General features: G+C 26.5%; 2 protein-coding genes across 2 annotated transcripts; both read right to left on the bottom strand.

Annotated features, from left to right (window-relative positions):
* Positions 1-1,216: 1,216 nt before the first annotated feature.
* LOC123292949 (protein obstructor-E-like) lies at positions 1,217-9,772 on the bottom strand. Its single transcript, XM_044873663.1, has 6 exons — positions 9,753-9,772; positions 7,426-7,454; positions 5,744-5,953; positions 2,656-2,859; positions 1,669-1,882; positions 1,217-1,268 (listed from the first exon to the last, which is right to left on the bottom strand). The coding sequence occupies exons 1-6, from the start codon at positions 9,770-9,772 to the stop codon at positions 1,238-1,240; spliced, it is 708 nt and encodes a 235-aa protein (XP_044729598.1). The 3' UTR covers positions 1,217-1,237.
* A 3,460-nt stretch (positions 9,773-13,232) lies between these two features.
* On the bottom strand, positions 13,233-23,207 carry LOC123293544 (protein obstructor-E-like). The gene is made up of 5 exons (XM_044874405.1): positions 23,005-23,207; positions 16,975-17,172; positions 16,370-16,579; positions 15,213-15,423; positions 13,233-13,382 (listed from the first exon to the last, which is right to left on the bottom strand). The coding sequence occupies exons 1-5, from the start codon at positions 23,051-23,053 to the stop codon at positions 13,310-13,312; spliced, it is 741 nt and encodes a 246-aa protein (XP_044730340.1). The 5' UTR covers positions 23,054-23,207; the 3' UTR covers positions 13,233-13,309.
* Between the last annotated feature and the right edge of the window lie 70 nt (positions 23,208-23,277).

The raw sequence follows: 23,277 nt of genomic DNA on the forward strand, positions 1-23,277 counted from the left end.
TTTGCATAGTATAAAAAATCAACTTTGAGTCGTTATTTTTTTTTAAATTGCTACTTGGTATTGTTAAAAGCTCATTCTCAACAAAAGCCTAACAAATTTTTTTTTAATTTTAATATTATATATGTATTATAGGTACATATGACAGATTCTACTTTCATGAAATTCTATCTTTATGAAGTCGACGCTCAGTTAACTCTTTGGTTGATAATAAAAATTAATTTGGATTGTTAGTAAAAATGACTAAATATTTCTATTTTAAACAATTATTTTCATATTGAAATATGAAACCAATTTTTTGTTTTAATTATTTAGAATTTCCAAGTAGTAGCCAATTTTTTTTTTTTATTTTTTTTTGTTCTACTATGAAATTATTCGTTACTACTACATTCTCAACAAATGCCTATAAAAATTATTTTTTATTATTTATAAAAGTCAATCCTACCACACATAAAGTACATGACAAATTTTATTTTATTTTATTTTATGAAATTCTATTTTTATGAAATCGACGCTCAGTTTGGTTAACTCCTTGGCTAATAATAAAATTTAAATTGGATTGTTAGTAAAAATGACTAAATATTTTTATTTTAAACATTTGGTTTCATATTTAGACCCATTATATTGCTATATTATGTAAAATGATTCGAAAAACACTTAAATTATGAGACCAATTTTTTGTTTTAATTATATTTAGCATTTTCAAATAATAGCCAATTTTTGTTGTTTGTTCTAATATGAAATTATTCAGCACTACTATCTAATTAAAAAATAAAAACATTTAAATTAATTAATAAAAATAATTTTTGTTTATTTTTATTATAAATACTACAATTACATATAGTTACAGATTTTTATGGCAAGTATATAATTCTTATGTTCAAAATGAAAATGATATGAATGATCTTACATATAATTCGCTTTAAAATTATTGAAAATTAATAAAGATAATTAAAAACTAACAGTAAGTAATTATTCTTTAAATATAGAAAGAACTTTTCATACATTTGAAACATAATAATTTTATGCAACAAAAGTCATATTAACAAGAGTTCTTTCAAAAAAATTTTAAAAGTAATTATACTTCTTGTTTAAAATTCAGATTCTATTGTTAAATGGAAATTTTAAAAACTATGAGGAACATTAACAAAAATAATTTTTTGAAAAAGGCATAATCTAAATAATTTGATTTAATAATTTTGAATTTTTCTCTTTCTTCTTCAAGCGCTGACTTTTCTTATTAATTCTTGCCAGTTTTATAGTAGTCTTCACTAAAATGAGAAAAAAAATATTTCAAAAATTTTAAAAATTTACAACTATTAATGTTAAATAAAGCTGTAAAAGCTTTCTTACATAAATTTACAAGCCTATTTGATGTCATTTAGATTATGGAGAAATTTTTAAAAGTCAAAATATTATTATAAATAGGCATTAAAAAAGCTCCATACACTTCAAACATTTCATCAAACAGGTTTGATTTTGGTAAACAATTTTATTTTTGATTGCTTAAATAAAAGCTGATAAAAAAAAGTAGAAAGGTTTACTGGTTTAATGGTAGTTTTTTGCAGTTTCCACATAAGTTATAAAACTCAAAAAGAAGTTTCATAAAAGAGTCAATCAAGTCCCTCAAAAAAGGCAACTGATTACGAAAAAGAAATTGTAGTATCTTACCATCCAGGAACATTTTCAGGATCATCACATTTGAAGGTCTCATCATTGTATACCGATCCTGGAGAGCATGATCCTTTTTGTGGCATTATTCCATTTCGGCAAATATAAAACTTTTGGCAATCTTCAGGATGTGGGTATGTTGGGTGTGGAATTTTAGCTCCATTTTGTCCTAATTGTTCATTTTCTGGACATTGGAAACCATCTTCTAATGAATCTGAAATATTGAAATTTTAATTTTATTGTGCTTAAATCATATATTTCTTGACTGATTTACATTTGGAGTCATAAAATCGATCTCAAATGCATTTTTATTCATGAAAAAATGATTTTTATGCTATTTTATGAAAACGCCGAAAAATTATGCTTAGTCTGGAGGAGAACATAATAAGATATAAAATTTATAGCATTAACATGAATTTTTTACTAAGGAATACATATTGATGTGTTTGAATTTTTTCATCAACCAAAAACTGTCATTAATAAAATTTTCGAAGTAAGATGAATCGAGATACGGTTTTTTGCATTGGGTTTTAGAAAGTATTTAAAAACTTTGTGACCATCACAGATTATCGGGAGATAATTTACTTCGTTTGTGAATTAAAAAAAGAATAAATATATAAGTCCCATTTTTATAAGATGCACATGTAACATAGTAAAGATAGATTAGAAAATGAATTTTTTTAAATTTTTTCAATATCTTTACGTTTCATTACTATTACAAGCCTTTTGTAAAATTAAAAAAAAAAAATTTCATAATACATATTATTGACGGGATAATAATTTTTTTTTCAATTGCCTAAAAAATGCATTAAAAATCCATTTTTTAATACACAAACGAGGGAAATTATCTCCCAATATTCACAAAGTTTATAAATACCTTCTAGAACCTAATGCAAAAAACCGCATCTCAATCAATCTTACTTCGGAAATTTTAGAGGTAAAATGCTTAATTTCCTCGTCTATAAATTAAAAGTACTCAAAACTTACCTCGTTTACTGTTTGTACACTGTCTTTTAGATTCTTGTGGCCATGCACATGTGCTAGCGGAATCATCGTAAATTAATCCAGGTGGACATGGTAATTCATGTGGAACTCCATCAACGCAATTGAAAAATTTATCACATACTTCTGGATTTGAATGTCTGTAATATCCATTTGCACGTGGACATCCTTTACTTGGTTTTGGTTCCTCTAAACAACAAAAATAATTCATATTATTCATTTCTTCTTAATACTATCCTTTAAGTATTTCTATTAAGAAGCCAAATTTTTACACTTGTTTCAAATTTTAATTTTTTTAGTTTACTTTGATTAAGTCAAAACCCCTCATGTATGATACTTTTAATAACTTTTGGAATCTTAACGCATTATAACACTTAGCATATGAGAGAGAGATTGTACAATTCAATAGATTAACGCGCATTAATCTATTTTCCTATAAAAAATAGAAAGATATGAAAAAATTACTGTAATGCCGATTAGATCGTATATCAGAGGACCGGGGCTTGAATCCCAGTTTCCGTGTAGTTTTTCCATATCTTTTTATTTTTTTAAATGACACTATCATTGTTCGTGTCTTTACATTATTCAGACAAATTCGAACCCAAAGAATGAAGAACAAGATCATTTAACGATTGGACGAGTATTTTTCTATATATCTTGAAATAAACTTTAAATGAATCAGATTTTTATATTTTTTGGATCAAAATTTACCCTATGAACCAAGTTTCATCACATTCAGATGAAAAAACAATCATAAAATCTATTTTTAACCCCCGATCCAAAAAAGGGGTGTTATAAGTTTGAAAGCTATGTGTATGTGTGTGTCTGTCTCTTTATCTGTGGCATTGTAGCATCTAAACGGATGAATCGATTTTGATTTTTTGTTTTGTTGGATTTGAAAGGTAATTTATTGGAGAGTATTCTTAGTCACATTTCTGCGCAGGTTTAAATTTCCTTTGTATACTTTTAAGTATAATTCTCTTTAGATATTAGACGAGTAGTTTCTGACTAGAATGGTATATGAATCTTGACTAGTATCGTACATAAAGGGCTATATTCCGGGATAATTTTTTTAATCAATACTCCTTAAACATGTTTAATTGTAAACACTACCAGATTTTCTTGGATTATTTAGGATAATTATTTAGGCCAAAATAAATAAACATCCAAGAAAAAAAGTTTTTGGTACAGAATTTTAACCACTCCAAAACTACTCACCCAAACGGTAAATAGACTAACTTTTATATTTTTTGGGTCCAAATTACCCAATGCTCTTCAAATTTGGAATTCTGAAATTTTTTGTGACTTTCCGGATTTTTTCAAAGGTAAATAATTTTTGTGGATAATGTTTGAAGAAAATTATAGAAAATCGAAAAACATTTTTTGGTTCTCATATAAATAAAAAAATATCAATTATTTAAATAAAATATAATATTGGTAGACAGTTGACTTATGACTAATCGACGGCGACGGGTGGATTTTGGAATGTTAAAAACATAAAAATTAGATTAGTAGGTCTCATCCTTGAATATATGTAAAATTAATTGATCAACTTATTATATTTTTGGATAAGATTATTATCTACCTTGAACACAATTGAAACCCGAGGGCTATACTAAATTATTGAACATATTAACACATAAATAATAGCCTTTAAAAATGATTTTTGGTGACACGAAACATAAATGGTAGTTTTCTGCTATGATTATAAAATGGAACCTGTTTCAATGCAATAACGATCAACATAAAATCTATAAATAAGTTTCTTTTTTTTTTTAAATAAAACATAAAATTTACATAAAATGCAGTGGAAATTTTTTGTCGGCGTAGTAAAATAATATACGATGCAATAAAAGATGACGCTTTAAAGGTCATAGCTTTAAACGATTCACATATTAATAGGTAAATTATATGTAACGGTACGAGATCTGGCTACGTTTCGAGAATTTATTTTAAGACGGCCAAATTTCAGATTTTTTTTTCCTTATTGAACTTAAGTTGGGATATAAAGCAAACGAATTTGTCTCTGGCAAACATTCTTTAATTATAAAACTAAACTAGCTCGACCCGTGAGGATTTCCGCAGTGACTAAAACAGGCTAGAGTAATAATATTTAAATGGGGGATTTACTTTTTTTACTTTATTTATAGGCAATTTTATTACAGATATGATAAACAAATTATATAATGAACAAAATTAAATCTTAATATTATTTGTTTAGCCTGTTTTTACGTCAGCGGTACAGTTTTAGATCGTGAGTCTATTTTTCGTCTTTAACCAGCACGATAAGCTTTAAAATGAAGGGTTAATCAACGAAATTGATAAAGGAATAAGGAAGTTATCGCGTGGATAGAAAACAGGCTAGAGTGATAATATATAAAGTCATATTAAAATTACGGGCCCACGTAAAAAGAATATGAAAAATGATTTTAAAATTAGTAATTTTTACATTTTTTTCGGGAATGCGTAGGTACCAGACTTACTTTATTTGTATCTAATTTTTATCCCTACCTACCTAATACCAAGGTAAGGTAAGATTTAGTTCAGCATTTTTATATTGACGCTCACCTCGTCTCATCCTCGGCCGAGGTAGAATGTTCATTACTCTCACCTCGCCTCGACCTCGGCCGAGGTAGAATGTTGACAAACTTCGCCTCGGCCGGGGTAAAATTTTTATCATCTTTGACTTAATTTTCATGAGAGTACATAATATGGCATAATATGGTAAAAAAACTTGTTAGAAAATAAATGTCTTTAAAACACGAAATATAAGTGGCTTATTCTCTAAATTTTTTTTTTGACTCCTGGAAAACAGTAAATTCAAAAAAAATATTTGGTAACAAAATAAAAGTACCAAGTACAGTCGTGAATACAACTGTGGTGTATAGATCAAACTCTCTCGCACCGAGGGAAGACGAGGCTGCCTCACGAGGCTACGAGGCATCATAGCCTCGGTGAAAGGTTTACTAAAGTAAAGTTTACTAAAGTAAACACAACGATTGAATCACAATTTACAATTATTTTAATTAAAAATGTAAACAATGAATTTTACAAAATTTAGACCAAAACTTACGTAATTCCGTCCGATCCCCACAATCTACATTAGCTGGTATATCGCAACGTTCATGGTTTGGATCTTTGTCAACAAATACTAAACCATCAGGACATAATTTCTCTTCTGCAACTCCTTTTGAACATTTATAATATAAATCACATTGTATTGAATCGGGGAAAAATCCTGGACCATCTGGGCATCTAAAATCTTGTCCCAGTGAACTGGAAACTGAAAAATTTAAATTCATGTTACTAAATTAATAACTTAATTTGTTTAACCTGGAAATACTTAAGGCACTCCCAAAATACAGATTATTACCAAAAAGAAAAATTAGAATCCTTATAATTTCACAATTTTAGTGAAAGTTCACAAATTTTTTTTAACAGAGATTAAAAATTTTTATTTGTGAATTAATTATTTAAATTTTGATAGCATCAATAATTTGATTTATGTAACTATTTAATTACTAAAAATAAAAAATAATCGTCTTTTGACTCATTTTAGCGGAAAAAAATTTTCGTGAACTTTTTATCTTTTTTATATTTACAAAACTCTCTCAGTTAAACCTTTTTTTTATACTTAATTCAAGATTTAATTTATAAAAGTAGAACTTTTTTATTTTTTAATCCATAGTAAAGTGGAGCAACAATATCGAAAATGTACGCTTTAATTTAACATTTTCTCTTCACGGCATGTTAAAATTCAAAGTTTTAGTTATTAAATACATAGAGTTTTTCGTTCATCATATTTATTTAAAAAAATTAATTTATACGTATAGGTTAGCAATTAATTAATAACACATTAAAAATTCAAATTTCTATCGAAAAATGCCTTTGTAATGTCCGATCGACCTTAAGAATAAAATATCGTACAAAAAAATTCTTAATTAATTTTTGAATCACCGAAACATTTCTCTTTATTTTTATGCAATTTAATTAACTTTTGCTCAAAATAATTTTTAAGTGTCTTTATAAATGCTTACATGGCTAACAAATTACTCAATTTTAGCCGCAGGTAGCGAAACGAATAGCAAAATATCTAATAATTAATATAAATTGTTATCCTATCTTGGAAAATTCAACTGTTGATCTTATGAAACAAAATTTATTTTTACGCAAACACTAGATAATTAGCTCTTTGTAATCCCTGTTTAATGATTTAAAAAAAAAAAAAAATTTTAAAACTAAAAATTTAGTTCGGTGAATGTTATATGTGTTGCAAATTAAAGAACGAAAAATCGTGGATAATTCCAAATATTTTACGACCTGTATTCGAAAACTTTCTTTGAATTGAATTTGAAATAATTTTTTTTGAAAATCTAATATTATAAACAATAAATATTTTCTATAATTATTTTATTAAATATTTCAATTATACATCCGCAGAAATTATGTCACTACAAAAGACATTAAGAAAGTGTATAATATGCAACAATCATATTTGTAGTATATTGGATATAAGAAAGTATGTGTGGGATGGTTAATGTATGCCATACCCTTATTTTATTTACAATAAAATTTTCAATTATGAGATTATTTAATTTCCCTTTTAAAATAAATTGATTTTAAAAATTACTTTTACTTTCAAAATAAATAAATAAAAATTCAACAACCATATGCTGCTTTAACGAAAACTGTTTTTAAAAATAAATTAATATATTTTTTAAATTAAATATAATGCTATTTTGAATGAAAACTTACCCAAAAATATGGAAAAACACAAACAAATTTTATAAATCATAATAAAAATATTTTTCGACACAAAATAAATTTTAATTTAAGGTAAAAGACTAAGTGAAATAACTTTTACCAAAGACGAGATAAATATGTAACAAAGTAAGAACTATGTCTCTTATGTTTACTTTATTATTATTAAAACTTTCGCATATAAATTTGTTTTTAAAACCACATTAACAACGCGACAAAAGTTCTCTCTGGTTTGACCAACACAGCAAATATATAAACACTCTATACACAAATATGCACTATTTTTAAAACCGGTCAAAGAATTATTACAAAAGAAACCATATTTTATTTTTATTTAACACACACACACCAAAAAAAAAAGTGAATTTTGTTTTTAGTCCAAAAAATTTTTTTTAATCATTTGAATGTCTGTGTTAAACGAACGCATCTACAAGTTGATAAAACAAAATGAAAATTTAACTGAACAGTTTTATTTATAATTTTTGTAATTAATTTCAATTTAAATATAATTATTATAATCTAAAACCCACCAAAAAAAATATTTATTTAGTCATAATTTCACGTTTTAAAACGTTTTTGAATTTTTGTTTTTTTTTTTTCGTTTTTAAAGTTTCTCTTTTTAATAATACTTTTTAACAATAAATAATTAATATACCTTGTATTTATAGACTAAAAAGTTAAATATTAATATTTATAGCGAGTGTCTTATATAAAAACACTTAAAAATTACTATTGCCTTAAAATACTGTCCAAAATTTCGACAAAAAAATTCTTAATTCTTATGAAACGAATAATAAGTAAAAAAGAAGTGAAATCAAACAAATGACTGAGTTAATTGTTGAAATGCCTTGTATAGAAGATGTTGAATATCAGTGCATGCATTATTTTAAATAAATAAGAAGACTTTAAAAAGCCCACACAATTGTGGTTTTCGAAATTTTCGAAAGTACTATCTAGAATTTTTTTCAAGAATATTTTACAAGACCAATAGTTAAAGCTACCTGCAAATTTTCAACTCCCTACCGTTTAAAGTTTTGGACAAAATGGACTCCAAAGTTTTGTTCTAATTTGTGCCCTCATAGATAAACAGTGATGTTTAAGAAAAAATGTTTCGAACAAAAATTGCTTATTTTTTTTATAAGAGACTTCTTTTACATTTATATTTCTAACGATTTACAATGTGAATCATACGGGCCCAATACCCAATTGATTTATGTGACTCTTTTACGAACTCAAACTCGCATTTTACGTCCTAAGCACACTATAGTTTATGCAAATGTCAAGTTAAATAAAATAAATAATTAAATAAATCAAAAATTCGACTGCGTTAAATAAAATCTGAAAAGAAAGAATAAAGTCCAGTAGTTTACAAAGCGACTCTAACATGGTCGGGTACCATTATTGGGAAGATTTGAGTCGGTCTAGATTTTAATGGACCCTGACTGTTAGAGTCGCTTTGTATACTGCTTTGTAAACTGCGATTAAACTACTGGACTTGTATATTTCTATTTTTTCTTTTCGGTAGTTTCTTAAATTACTGGACTTGTTTCTTAACTAACGCAGTCGGGTTTTTTATTTATTTAATTCTTAATTTTATTTTAGATTTTTTATTATTCCAGTACTAAAAAAACTCTCTTATTATATTAAAACTTTTAAACCAATTTAATATCCCTAATTTAATTTATGCATATACCTTATTTTTGTAATTTCCTTTATTTTGATATCGTAATCGATAGGTTTTGTTAATTTTTTTATTAACGTTTTACTATTTCGCTCCAAAAATCCGCCATTTTCTTGTGTTTTTTCGAAAACCTATTTAAGAACACTTGGGTCTTTGAGACAAATGTAATGATATCTTAAGTGTTGAAATCTATTGAGCCATTTCGACGATACGAGGTAATAAAGAAATTTAAAAGTAAATATACATACATACATACATACATACATGATACGCGCGAAAAACATAACCACTCATTGACAGTTAAATAAAAAGAAAAAGAACCGATATATAAATCTAAAAAATTACAAAACTGTAACATCACTCTACACAGGGTATGCACAAAACTATTATTAATTGTAAACCAATAAATGGGTATAATATTAACATGGAGACATCAATAGACGCATAGACGCAAAACCTAATTTAACATACACTATTATTAAATGCAAATAATACCATAACGATCGTATCACTTACCATTTTTATTTAGAATAAATAATAATTATAATATTACAAAAAATTATTTATTTATGATATTATAATTGTTTAATTTATTTAATAATTTGCAAAATAATTTAATTTTAAGTATTAAATAATTTACCTTTCAACAATGTTCAACATTTAAATTAAACAAATTTGAATAATTTAAAGGGACGAAAGAAATAGATAGTTCTAAATTCTAATCATACAAAAAATTGTTTATAGTACTGGGTGGTGCAAAATGAACGGTGAAGTTTAAATTTTTTTTTATTTCATGGTTTATGGAAGTCTTGGTTAGCAGTTTCAAAAAAAAAAACAGTACATTATTGTACAACGAATAAAAACTATTTTTATTTTATTTTGAAAATTAACAATATGTTTTAATTCATTTGAGACTTCGGTTATATGTACGTCGATATTCCAAAGTGTAGCATTGACCCTTCAGAGGAAACGTAATCTATCTGGTATAATCTGGGTCTCCTGAGAAAAAAATCTAATATTATCAAAAGGCAAACAAAGATTCTTTTTAAAAGTCCCATAGCTTTTATAATATACAGCTTTTTAAAACAGTTAAATTTATTAGCTGAACTTCTCTACTTGTCTACTCTTAGCTTTCTTCTCCAAATAAACATTAAACACACTGTGCATTTAAAGAGATAAATGTCTTTAACCGCCGCTGCTTGAATGTTGTATCAAGAGATTATATTGAAATTTAATGAAGTAATTATATTTTAAGGATTCCGCATCAACAAAATTTTAGTTAATCGACTTAAATCTATGATAGTCTTTTGAATTTTTTAAATTCTAACATGTTTCCAATCCATTATATACGTAAAGATAAAACGAAAGTTTGAAATTATTAGGAGTGTTTTCCTGATGTTTAAAACAAATTTTTGTCTTAATTACACAATTTTTTTCTTAAACAAGAGTCTTAGCCAAAATATAAGTTTCCTTTGCTAAGATCTAAGTCTAAAGATTCATACTTACATCCAGGTTGGCAAATACTTGGTTTCAAGCAACAGCAAAAACACACTCGCGATTGCAGGCATTTAAATCTTCTGGTCTCAATCAAACACTAAGTCAAATCTTAAATTTCGTTCGTTTCGAGAAGTCAAAAATAAGAGGTATGTAAGGCCCACTTTACTGATATAACCTTATACAGAAAGTTCTAGGTATGATGAGAACTTGATAGGCTCTTTATTTAAAGAATCAAAAATAACAATGCAGAAAAACTTTGAACGAAAAATTCGAACTGGATAAAATCTAAAAATTGAACCGTTTTATGTAATAAAACTTTTAGATCTCAATTGTTCGGGTTAAACATATACTCCACCATATTTTATAAACATTTAATTTACTAATATATACCTAGTCTGCTTTGTAAAACGACCTAATTTGTAAATAATAAGCGCGTATTACTTAATAAAAATTATTGTTTCAAGATAAAATTAATTAATTTTTAGCTACTTTGCTTTTGATAAGTAAATTTGTCTTTTATTTTTATGTTTGTAAATTTGAAATATGTATTTTATGCATTGTAATCTTACCTTTCTTGTTCATTCAAATGAAGTCGATTCTTTTTTTATTTGACTGCAAAAAAGTAATTTTTATTTTTGTCATATATCTGGAATTCTTGCTCATTTTCCTACCACTCAATTGGTGTAAATTGTTAAAACTACGTAAAATTAATTACGAATGATCTCATAAGTAATATATTAGTCCCGAAAACCGACGTAGACTTTTCTGTTTAAAAATGTCATTTCTTGTTTTTATTATTTAAATTAGACTATGGAATTACGGAACACCCCATATTTTTAAGTTAAGACAATAAAAATGAGTTCAATTTATAAACTATGGTTGTAGGTGTTACAACCATTTTGACAGCTTTCATGCCAATTCTCACCCATATAAATTCATTTAGTCTATTCAGCGCGGCATGACGCATAAAAATTGCCAAATCCCTTTGTATTATTTGAAATATTCTGTACTGGAGTAGAACTCATGTAGTCAATTTTATTTATAGAAATCAATGACTTTTTATAAGAACATAATAAATTGGTTAGTTTATTTATAAATAGTTGCACTACATCGCTTTTACGAATAGTCGCACTACAAGCATCCTAAAATGTAGTGTAAAGCTTGGCGTCTCTAAAAAACGATGATTTGAATCTAACGATTGTGTTTTTTTCGATACAAAACTGAACAGATGAATAATCAAACTATCAACTATCTTTTAAGTTTTAATTAAGGAGGTCGTTTTGCTGGTTAGAAGTAAATTTTGTATTTAAAAAAAAAATTAACATTGACGACAAAAGGACCTCATAAATTCAATAAAATAAGTATTTGACTTCTTAAAAAATTTTTTCCCAGTTTATTATTTATTTCTCAATAAATTTCACGGTAACATATATATTTTTGTGCAAAAGCAAAAACTTGAATATTTCGAAAAACTAAATTTCTGGTAGTATAATTCAAGAAAAGTTGATAGGGTGTTACTTTTTCGTACGACTGTTAACAAATGTTAACATTTTTGAATAATTTTTTCACAAAAATTTTATACGCTAAAGTATGACCGAAACTTCCCTATACGATAGATGAAGGCTTAAGCTATTAAAAAAAATTATTCTTCCTTGTAATCTAATATTTTTTAACTGACATGGGCGGCGAAACGACCTTTTTAAAACAGAGACATTAGAAAACTATCGTAATGTCATGGATCGGTTAGTATTAACAGTAATCAAACAAAATAAATTAGTATTAAAATTAGGAATTATCCTATTAATTACTCTATCCCAAGAGTCGCTGATCTATTACGACATCTAGTTCCACAGATTTCTTAAACGACTGTGATTTATTTTTTTTAATGATTAAAAGTTGATAGCCTCCAATCATTTTTAATTAGCATCAAAGCTCAGGTAAATTATTGTTTTGTTTTTAACTCTGAGTAAATATCAATTATACCTTTCGATTAACAAAATGACTAAAGTTTGGACAACTAGTTATAGTTTCGATAGGTTGACTCTAAGGAAAACACTTTAAAGATCACTGGTCTATTTTCCAAATCAGAGTTCTGAGATTCTTCTGGCTTATATATTGTATCTAGGAAAGGAATGATCTACAAAAACAAAAACCCTTTTTTTGGAAATAAAACAAACAAATTTAATGTATTATACGATTTTTATTTATCACAAATAAATGTGGATTTTTTATTTTTACAAAAAAAAAATTTTACTAACAAAAATATATTTCAAAAAAAATAATAAAGCACACTTTCAACAGTTCACTGACAAAAATCCCGATACGGGATTTTTTTTAAATATTCATTTAAAAAAATTTAATTCAATATTTAACTATTAAAATTAATTTTTTTTAATTCTCTCAATTTCAACACAAAATCCAATGACACAATTCAATGTTACATCATAAAAAATTGTCATTAGATATACCTAAATGGAGAAAGTCATACTTTTTTGAAAAGAAAGTAATAGTTTTATAATGAGTATATAATCATAATAGTTAAATATTGTTAAATGTTTTTGCCAAAAAAAAAATATATAAAAAAATAATAATAATTAATAATTGAAAAAAAAAACATATAATTTTGAATATAATTTAAAAACTGTTTAGTTTTTAGATGGAATTCTGTGCAAATTCAGTTGAGTAAAATTTTTTACACACTTATTTTCTTACACTACGTTTGGATTTTTTTCCTTTTGGTGCTGGTTCTTCTTCATCTTTGTACCAATCCTCACTGAAAAAATTAAAATTCTTTATTAGTAATAAAATTAATATATTTCAAACATAAAAACAATATCATAATTTATTGAATTTTCTGTTCAATTCTGGAAATTTTAGAGGGGGTTTCCCGATTATTTAAATAAATAAATGACCTCAAAAAAAGGCATGTTTAACATTGTTCTTATGGGAAAACGGTAGATGGATGATATGTTTTCATAAATTTCTCCAAAAATTTTAGGTAGAAATTAAGAGAAAAACTATTTAAATTAAAGTTAAAACCTTAATAAATTATTAAAAGAAAAAAAAAAAAAAACCTTTGTGTCTTGGAGGCACGAATTAAAAAAATTATTTTCAATTTTGGTGGTGAATTATGTTATAAACATGACAATATAAGACGAAAAGTATGAATAAAATTTTTCAATATCTAGAGTAATTTTCAAAATATCGAAAATTTGGTTTAATTATTTAGTTTTCGATATTTCCAAATGCAACAACAAGGCAGATATCGAAAAATTGTATTCTTATTTTTCGTCGACATTCATGAAGTTAAAATAAAATTCATGATCAAAGTTCAAAATAAGGATCAAATAATTTCAAGAATAAATCTAAAATGCCTTGGTGCTCGTACTACCTTAAAAACAATTTCGCTTTTGAAAGGCTGTTTTTATTAGTAGAATTCTTGAAAAATTAATTATAATTATAATATAACCTTATTTTATAACTAAAATCAAATACTACAAACTTAATGCCATCAGGTTTGTTTGAAACTAAAGGCCAATTTACAAGAAACGCCCTCTTTACTCATGGTAGTTTGATACAAAGGACTAATCAAATTTTAAATGCATCAACCTTGTTTTTTTTTTCTTTTTTTTAAATATATTTACATAATTTGGTTTCAACGATAAAATTATTTAAAAAAATTCCATAAACTTTGGGTACATGATTTGAATTTAAAATACGTTCACACCTCAAAATCATACTGAGCGAAGATTTATCGAAAAAAATATTAAAAACCTTAGGAATATTAATTAGGCAATTGTTTATTTAATTATACATTCAAAGTTTATTTTTATTATTAAAAATTCAAAACAATCTCTTAGAATTTAATCAAAGAAAGACAGGTCACGTGCTAGGGAAGAAAATCCATCAAAGGATGAAAAAGTGAAGATTAATACGAAAATTTAAATTAAGCCATTAAGAATTAACAAAATTAACGATTAAAGAGTTTATGGTGTATCGAGCCGACGATTTATTGTTAAAAATTTCCCAAATATTTAGTTACTTCTATAGAATATATAAAATGGGGGATAATCCTGATGTCGAATTAGCCATATTACCATAATAATGTAAAACTAGACTTGATACCATGACAAAATTTGAAAGAGAAACTAAAATTGATTAAAACTCGTAGAAGTTGTAAACAATCAAAGGTTTCCCATCTCCTTTTAGCAAAATAAAATTTTATATGTAATCTCTATGGCGATACCCACGTATGACGTCACTAGTGGGTATCTTCTTCGTTTAATTAAGAATTTTAAACGTTTATATCTTGCATACTAATAAAGATTTTTAAAAACCAACTTCATTTTTCTATTCGTGAAGCGAGAATTTTTCATCTAAAGTGATAAAAAAAAATTTATCCGATTGGCTTAAATTTAAAATAGCATCGAAATTCTCTTCTATTCGAGAATTACAGTAAAACATCTTAGTCTCTATTTGAACTTTCTTCAAATAAAACTCTAGAATATGTTCAGATGACCGGGCAATATTTCAGAGCGTGAATTTGATGTCTTAACGAAAAAATACATCGAAAAATAAAAATAAAAATATAAAATATATTTACCATCCAGGAACATTTTCGGGAGCATCACATTTTTGTTGTTCTTCATTGTATACTTCACCAGCTTGGCAACCAAGATCACGTGGTTCAACTCCATTCAAACATACATAAAATCTTTGACAATCTGTGGGGTGAGCGTATTTTGGATGGGCAACAACTTGTCCATTTGAAACTTGGTTATTTTTGGGGCATTCGAAACCATCTTTCAAGATATCTAAAATATTAAAAAGTTTGTTAATTGAGATAATATTGAACCGGAAATTGAAATTTAACTGGATCCACATAAAAATGAGAGTAGCCATGTTATGGTTAAGCTGCCAATGGCACTTGGTATTCCAGCGATCAAGCGATCGCAAGTCCGAAACACAATCGAGATTGCTAGCCCAGATCAGAAAAAGGACGACAATTTCCCACTGTTTGAAAATATTAATAAAAAATTTTTTAAATTGGAGTAATATCGAACTGGAAATTAAAATTTAGCTGACTGATCAGAAAACTGTTATTATAAGTCCGAATTTTTCGAAACAATCGGGACTTACTGGCCTAAACCATCTTCCTTGTAACTGTTAGACTTGCACTGTGTGATTATGGTCTGTTTCTAAGAGCTACTTACGATGATTATTCATTTTTTGTTTTGAAAAACACTAATAATAGGCTTTTGTCCACTAAGAATAAATCGGTTTCTAATGATTAATCATGATATGTAGAAAACAAAACACAAAATTAATTTTTATAAAATACAACGATTATTATTATTTTTAAAAGATAAATTCTTTAAAATTAAACATCTGGTCACGTAACAGCAAAAACCAATCAGAAGAACTTTTGATTACGTCACGCCATATGAAAGGCTATGTAAGCTTACAAATACAAAATCATGTAAACTTGCAAATACTTGTAAATTGCATACACAAAAATGATTGTATGTCACCGTTTGATGTCATTCAAGACGCCAAGATACACTACACTGTTTTAGAGTCCATTTGAATTGGTTTTTTAAAATGCAAAACACATAATGTGAATAGTATTTTTTTCTAATTTAGGACAAAAGCCAACTATTGCAAAATTTGGAACATTCTGGCACGTAAAAGTCTATGATTACTAAATTACTGTGATTATTAAATTACTGAGATTAGAATTTAGAATATGAATATATTTACTTGTTTGTCCACTGGTTCCACATCCTTGACGGGCAGCTGTATCTGGCCATACACAGGTACCACTGTATTCATCGAAATGTAAACCAGCTGTACATACAACTTCTGTTGCTTCACCTTCAATACAATTGTAGAAAATGTTACAAACTGATTCATCTGGATGGGCAAAGAAACCATTTCGTCGTGGACATAATGCATTTCCTTTTGGCGGTTCTGTAAAATAAAAACACAATTTTTGTAAAATTTAAAAAACAATAAAATTGGGTGCGTAATCATGATAGGACCACCGCTTCCAGCGGATAATTTGGCGTTAAAAAGTACTGATGTGAGTGCCAATATAAACCATATACGCAATTCATAGAATTATATGTCCATCCATATAACTATATTAATAAAATAGTATATCGTTACCATGGAAATGTCTATAATAAAACTCATGCACGGTGCGAATAAATTTTTGAAAGGTATTGTGACATGTTTTTGGTCTGAGCTACATCAGACTAGATTTTAACTATCCCTAAACATCAAACAAGCTGATTGAGTTTTGACATACTGAGCGAATTTTTTTAAAGATGGCCTTAAAGTTTTTCCAAAAATATAATACTTACGTAATTCAATACGATCTCCACAGTCTACATTGAAGGGTTGATCACATTTGTTGATTTTACGAATTAATTGATCAAATACTAAACCATCTGGGCAAATTTTTTCGGTTGCTCTTCCATCTACACATTCGTAATATTTATCACATTGTTTTGGATGTTCGTATTGTCCATCTTTTGCTGGACAATTGAATTGTTGTGCATCTGAAAAAGATAAAATAGATACTTAGTTTCAAAATTTTATGAAGCTATATAAAAAATTATTAAAAAAAAAAAAAAAAAACAGTCAATAAAGATTTTGATAGAAAGTTATGGTATTGTATTTCCCAAAAATAAGAAGTTATTCACGTTTTTTCTACTACAAAGTTCAAAATGGGGCAAAGTTCAAATTTCGACAATTCTATGAGAATGTAAATTTCAAAAAATTAATTATATCATATTTCATATGGACCAAAAAGTACTAGTTGCAAAAAAAAATGTTCTTAAATTTTAGCAAGTAAATAATTTTTTGGTCCAAGAAAATTTTTAAGCACTCAAATACTTATTTTTTTGAATTAAGTATTCAGATCGTTGACTTAAGAAATATTTTCTAACTACCAGTTACTCGGCCGCTTCGTTTAGCAATTTCTACTTTGAAAACAAAGACTGCGTTATAGCCTTTATGCTCTCGCTTATTCCTCCTTTTGTTCTCAGTTTCACCGGCTTTATCTTTTGGAGCAGGGTCCTAATTTTTAGCTCATATTATTATTTACTATAATGTAAATTTATATTGGTTAAATAATTTTAAAAATCAGCCCAGTAGTTTTTGATTTTATTCATACAAAAAAACAAAAAAAACAAAACACAAACAAAAAATCGAATATTTCCTCTTCCTTCTTTATAATAAATTAGTGTAAACAAGAACTCCAGGAATTTTTTTCCTGTGTATATATATATATCAATGAATTAACAACAGCAATCTAATTGCGTCAGTTTCCTGATATATTTTAGACAAAGTATTGCACGCTGCAAGTGTTGTTTGACCCAAATTCATCTATTTTGAGTACATATCAATAATTCTTGAATGACAAAAAATACTAACGGGTTTTTCCCCAAAACAAATACAAATAACTAACTGGAAGTGTCACCAAATTAAGGTGTAGACATTATGAAATGTAGACATAACAATAATAAAATTTGGAAATACATGGAAGTAATTTAAATAAGTATTAATTAATCAATTTAAAAAGTTCACACGTTTAATGTACTGTTAAGTATAACAAAACTGAATATGCAAATAAAATAATTAATTTTATTATATAACTTGATACGGTGCAATGTTTCAAAACAACAAAATGTAAAAAAAGACAATGCGTAAAATTTACTATGATTAAGTAATATCTATATGCCCTATTTTTAGTCTTTGGTTTTTGAGCACATAATGTAGCATATATAACGAATACCGGACAATGTAACGTAATTTTTTCAAGTACCTCCAGCCTATCAAAATATACCGTAATATGAGTTACAGGAAGTATTTATATAGTTTAATATTATAATTAATTCATATTATTAATTCATTTGACATTCATTCTTAGACATTTGACCTAAAAAATTAATATAATTCTGTTTTTTTCATACGCAACATTAAAATTTTGGAGGCTTTGAAATTAGCCTTATTTTATTCATAAGATAATAACCCTTTCATACAAAAAACATGGGAAGGGAGACGTTGCTCCATAGCATGGATATAGTAATTATAGTAATCGTTTAAAATTAATAAAATCTGCTAAGGAATTTTTTGCTGTCTCTTACTTTATTTTATTGATAGAAATTTGGTAAGGGAAACATTAAACGTCGATCTAGTATTTTTATATTAAATAAGAATAAAAAATTCATAGAATAATTCAATTTACTACTAAGGTGAGTGACATTTTCTTAAGGTCTGCAATTATCGCATCTAATAAAACTAATTATATTCATAATTTCCTGTTTTCAACTTCTACAAATATATACTATCTTATAACCAACCAGAACTAGATTTTACAAATTAGAGTCCATATGGGGTAATTTTACAGAAATGACGCAAAGAATATTTTATTACCACTTAGAGAAGCTATTTTCATCTATATTCTATCTATAGCCTATCATTTTGCTCTAAAAATCAGAAATCCTAGTTCGAAAACGCATTGTCGAATACATACATAATTTTTTGAATTCGAGAACTGTTAAATAGATTCAATAAAATCAAAAAAGCATAAAAAAAAAACAAATTATGCTTATCCATGTGTTCTGAAAGACACAGATAAAAAATATCAAAATTTCGGTATGAGTGCTTAGTAAAAATATTCCAATAAACAAATTTTACCACGAAAAACGAAAATTTCAAAGAAAAATGGTATAGAAACAACGAGATTCTCAAGTTAACGAGTGTCGTCATGTTGGATTTCGAATAAAGTCGAGACGTAATGAGAAAAACGATATTTTTATAATTTTTTTTTCAATTCTCTTTATTTAAGATTACTATACAAGATATTTGTCAATATTTAGTTCAGTATGTATCATATTAAAAATCATCAATTATAATCGAGAGACCATGATGTAAATAAATATCGTGTACATGATTAAAAAGTAAACAAAAACAAAAAGTAATAATAATAAATAAGTGAATAAACACATAAAAATAAAAATTCAATGAGTTTAAACTATTTAGTTTACGCTGCATGTATCACAACAGAAATGTAATTTTTAATGATGGTGCTAAAACACTCTTAACCAGATTTTCTTAATTCGCGGTAAGAATCGAAAACCTTAGATACACGATAAAATTTACGGAATTAAAAAAATTAAAAACTAGGATTCGTTTAAAAAAAAATAAAATCAATTACATATAAATATTATAAAATAATTCACCAGAATATTGGAATAGAATTAATTTAAAGTATCTATACCTAAAATAATTTATTTTTATAATGAGGAAATACTCGCTACTCTTTTCAATAAACAACAACTTAAATTTTACCTTTTTTAAATAAAAGTGAAAGGTATATCACCTTTATTTTATTAAAGAATTTAGTTTTTTTATAATATAATACTAAGAAATAATATTATGAGATGGTATTTAAAATTGTGTATAAAATCCACGCAGACAACAGATGAAATGAATATTATAATATCCTCTTCACAATTGGAGGTCAACAGGTCTTTCGTTTACCTAATTATTATTATGTAATAGCGAACTAAACTTTAATATTAAATAATACTACTTTTTAATTCTAATGCCGTTGCAAATACCGTGGGTATGAAAAAATTATAAATCTGTCTAGCTAACAATTTTGGATAAAAGGCTTGATTTTTTTAAATGAAGTTGGATTAAGTCTAATCAATTCTGAACATTTAAGGGGGTGTTGTCCGATTATATAAATAAATAAATGACTCCAAAAAAACGGTAGATGGATGATATGTTTTCATAGATTTATCCAGTAAGGATGTATGAGCACGATAATGGGGACACAAAATTACAAAAATATTTATTTTCAATTTTGATGGTGGATTATGTTATAACTTGACAATATAAGAACAAACAAAGTAAAAATTTTCGATATTTAGAGTAATTTTCAAAATATCGCAAATTGAAAATTTTGTTAAATTGTTTAGCTTTCGATATTTCGAAAATCAAGGCAGAAATCGACAATTTTATTCTCATTTTTCGTCTACATTCATAATTCAAGTTATAACAAAATCCTTCATCGAAATTGCAAATAAGGTACAAATAATTTCAACCACAAGTCTAAATTTGCCTTTGCGCTCATACTGCCTTAAAATGTATCAATTTTGTCGAATTCTGTTGTTCGACACCGCGATTAAATATTTTTAACCGTTTCTAAATCAAAAAAGCTTGGTAAGAGGCAGCAGATGAGTTATGCTTTTTTATTTTTCATCAGCGAAGTACAAAAAATTAATAGAAGTATAAAAACTATTAAATTTGCATTCAAATTTTTTAATTATTCACTATGAAAGAGGTTGTCAACAGTCCACGTGAGTGCATTTTTTAGACATGGGCAAGGGCGAATCTAGAGGAAGCAAGATCAAGATAGCTGCCCATTTCCAAATCTCAATTTACGGTTGATTTAACTGATTAAGTAAGTGTTAATGCCATAATATGTATATGGAATTTTTAGGCCAACAATTTCTAATTTATTCTCCTCTAGACCGAAAGAAAGTTTTGTCCGACGGACATGGGCTATATTCATTTAGGAGTTTGGGACACTTCTTGAAGAACTAATTTGATTAAAATCACCGTCACCAATAAGGTATTTATTTGAGGGCCTCAAACTCACACACAAAATTTCTGAGTCTACCTCTAATCTAAAACGCTCGACTTTAAACAATAAATATAATAGTTGTAAACATTATTTCTTTAAAAATTTATAAGTATGTTATAAATATTAAAAATTATAGAAAATTTTAAGGATGATAAATAATCTAGCAAGCTTAAAAGAAAGTGATGAAAGTGGTTTCATCACATACAGAAAAAAAATCCACTAAATTTTAATTGCTCGAATAAATAAATATGCACGCTTCAATTAATAAATACCTTACGATTTTTTCTCTCTTATTCAAAGTTTCACTTTTTTTAAAGTATATGAGAAAAAAAACTTGGTGAAATATCTGGTATATATGAAATTAAAATTAAGAGAAAAAAAACAGGTCTACACATACATTCATTACCCTGATTATTCTACATTGCCTTAAGGTCTTAAGTTCTTACTTTCTAAAAATCTTATTGAAAAAATAACAAAATCATATTGATTTCAAGTAATTAAAATTAATAATTAATTAAAGCAAGATATGTCGACGTGGAATTAGAATCTCTGGTTTTGTTAAGATATTCGATATAGTAAAAGAGTTTAAAGATTCATTGATGGTTTCTTTGAGATTGATACTTTCTTCATAGTATACAAAAAAAGAAGTTATTCTCCCATTTAGTTCAAGAAATATCGTTGGCAATACGATCATTACAAAAATAGACCGAATTTTCTCATATAATCGAATAAATATATAATTCCTATCAAAGATCGGACGGGGTAATAAACTATTTCGAGAAATTTTGAAAAAATCTAATATTAAAATAAATAAATTTTAACTACTTAACGTTAAAATTCGAAAATTAAAAGTTAAGCAGTAATGTAACAAAAATAAATAACTCATATCCAAAATTTTTCGAATTATATAAATAATGATTTTTATTTAACCTTCTGAATTAGTTAGTTTTAAAGAAAATTAATTAGTTTTGATTAAAAATTATTGTAATTATTGCATTTAGAAGAATATTTTAAGGCAATCATATAACCAGAGCTAAGTCAAGGCCTAACAGAAACTCCAACAAAAGGAAAAACTGTTTCGATATCTTCGTAGTTTCGACAACTGAATATCTTGACCGAATTTGAAACTAATAATAAATTGAGAACACAAGAAGTGTTGGAAAAAATCAGCGAACTTCTTTAGGGCGAATATAGCATTTGCCCTTTCGGTATATTCTAATTCGAAAATTTCATCGCAAAGTGAAATTTTGTAAGGTATGGCTCTAAATTAGTTTTGCTTAAGTAGATATCCTTTTTAATAAATAAGATATTGTCCTGATGGCAACTACTTTCACTTAAATTTTTAACTCCAACAGAAGGAAAAACTGTTTCGATATCTTCGTAGTTTTCGACAACTGGATATTTTAATCGAGTTTAAAACTAATGATATTTTGAAAACACAAGAAGGGTTGAAAAAAATCGGAGAACTTCCTAAGGGCGGATATAGCATTTGCCCTTTCGGTATATGCTAATTCAAAAATTTCAGCGCATGATGAAATTTTGGCAAGTATGGCCTTAATTAGTTTTTTTACTTAAGTATCCTTTATAATAATTAAGCTATTGTCCTAATAGCTACCACTTTCACTTAAATTATTTGAAAAATTAACTAAATATTAATATAATTACTTAATATAGATTAATATATTTTAAGATTTTCAGAATTAAAATAAAAGTTAACAAAATTTTTACTTACTTGCACAAACCAATCCAACAATTGTTAACACAAAAAGACTAGTATTCATTTTTAATTGTTTTACACCGTGTGTCGATGGTGTCAAGATGAAATAAAAATTAAATATGACGGTATTTAAAATAAAAACTATGTAGTTGTCGATGACTTCGACAACAAAAGGTGTGTATAGGTATATGAAGTGATGTTACCACCACTTTGAATTATTGTGAAATAGATATATTTTATATTTGACTTTATATATTTATAAGAGAAATAAGACTTGTTCTTATGTGT

This window comes from Chrysoperla carnea, chromosome 2, assembly GCF_905475395.1.
Source record: "Chrysoperla carnea chromosome 2, inChrCarn1.1, whole genome shotgun sequence".
Classification (NCBI taxonomy): Eukaryota; Metazoa; Arthropoda; class Insecta; order Neuroptera; family Chrysopidae; genus Chrysoperla; species Chrysoperla carnea.

Coding starts and splice junctions, on each gene's coding strand:
- LOC123292949 (XM_044873663.1), bottom strand. CDS start 9,772: ATGTTGAACATTGTTGAAAG. Junction 5,954..7,425: donor GTGTTTTTCCATATTTTTGG/GTAAGTTTTCAT, acceptor TAAATTTTTCAG/TTTCCAGTTCACTGGGACAA. Junction 1,269..1,668: donor CCTGAAAATGTTCCTGGATG/GTAAGATACTAC, acceptor TTCTCATTTTAG/TGAAGACTACTATAAAACTG.
- LOC123293544 (XM_044874405.1), bottom strand. CDS start 23,053: ATGAATACTAGTCTTTTTGTGTTAACAATTGTTGGATTGGTTTGTGCA. Junction 15,424..16,369: donor TGGAACCAGTGGACAAACAA/GTAAATATATTC, acceptor TTAATATTTTAG/ATATCTTGAAAGATGGTTTC. Junction 13,383..15,212: donor CCCGAAAATGTTCCTGGATG/GTAAATATATTT, acceptor TAATTTTTTCAG/TGAGGATTGGTACAAAGATG.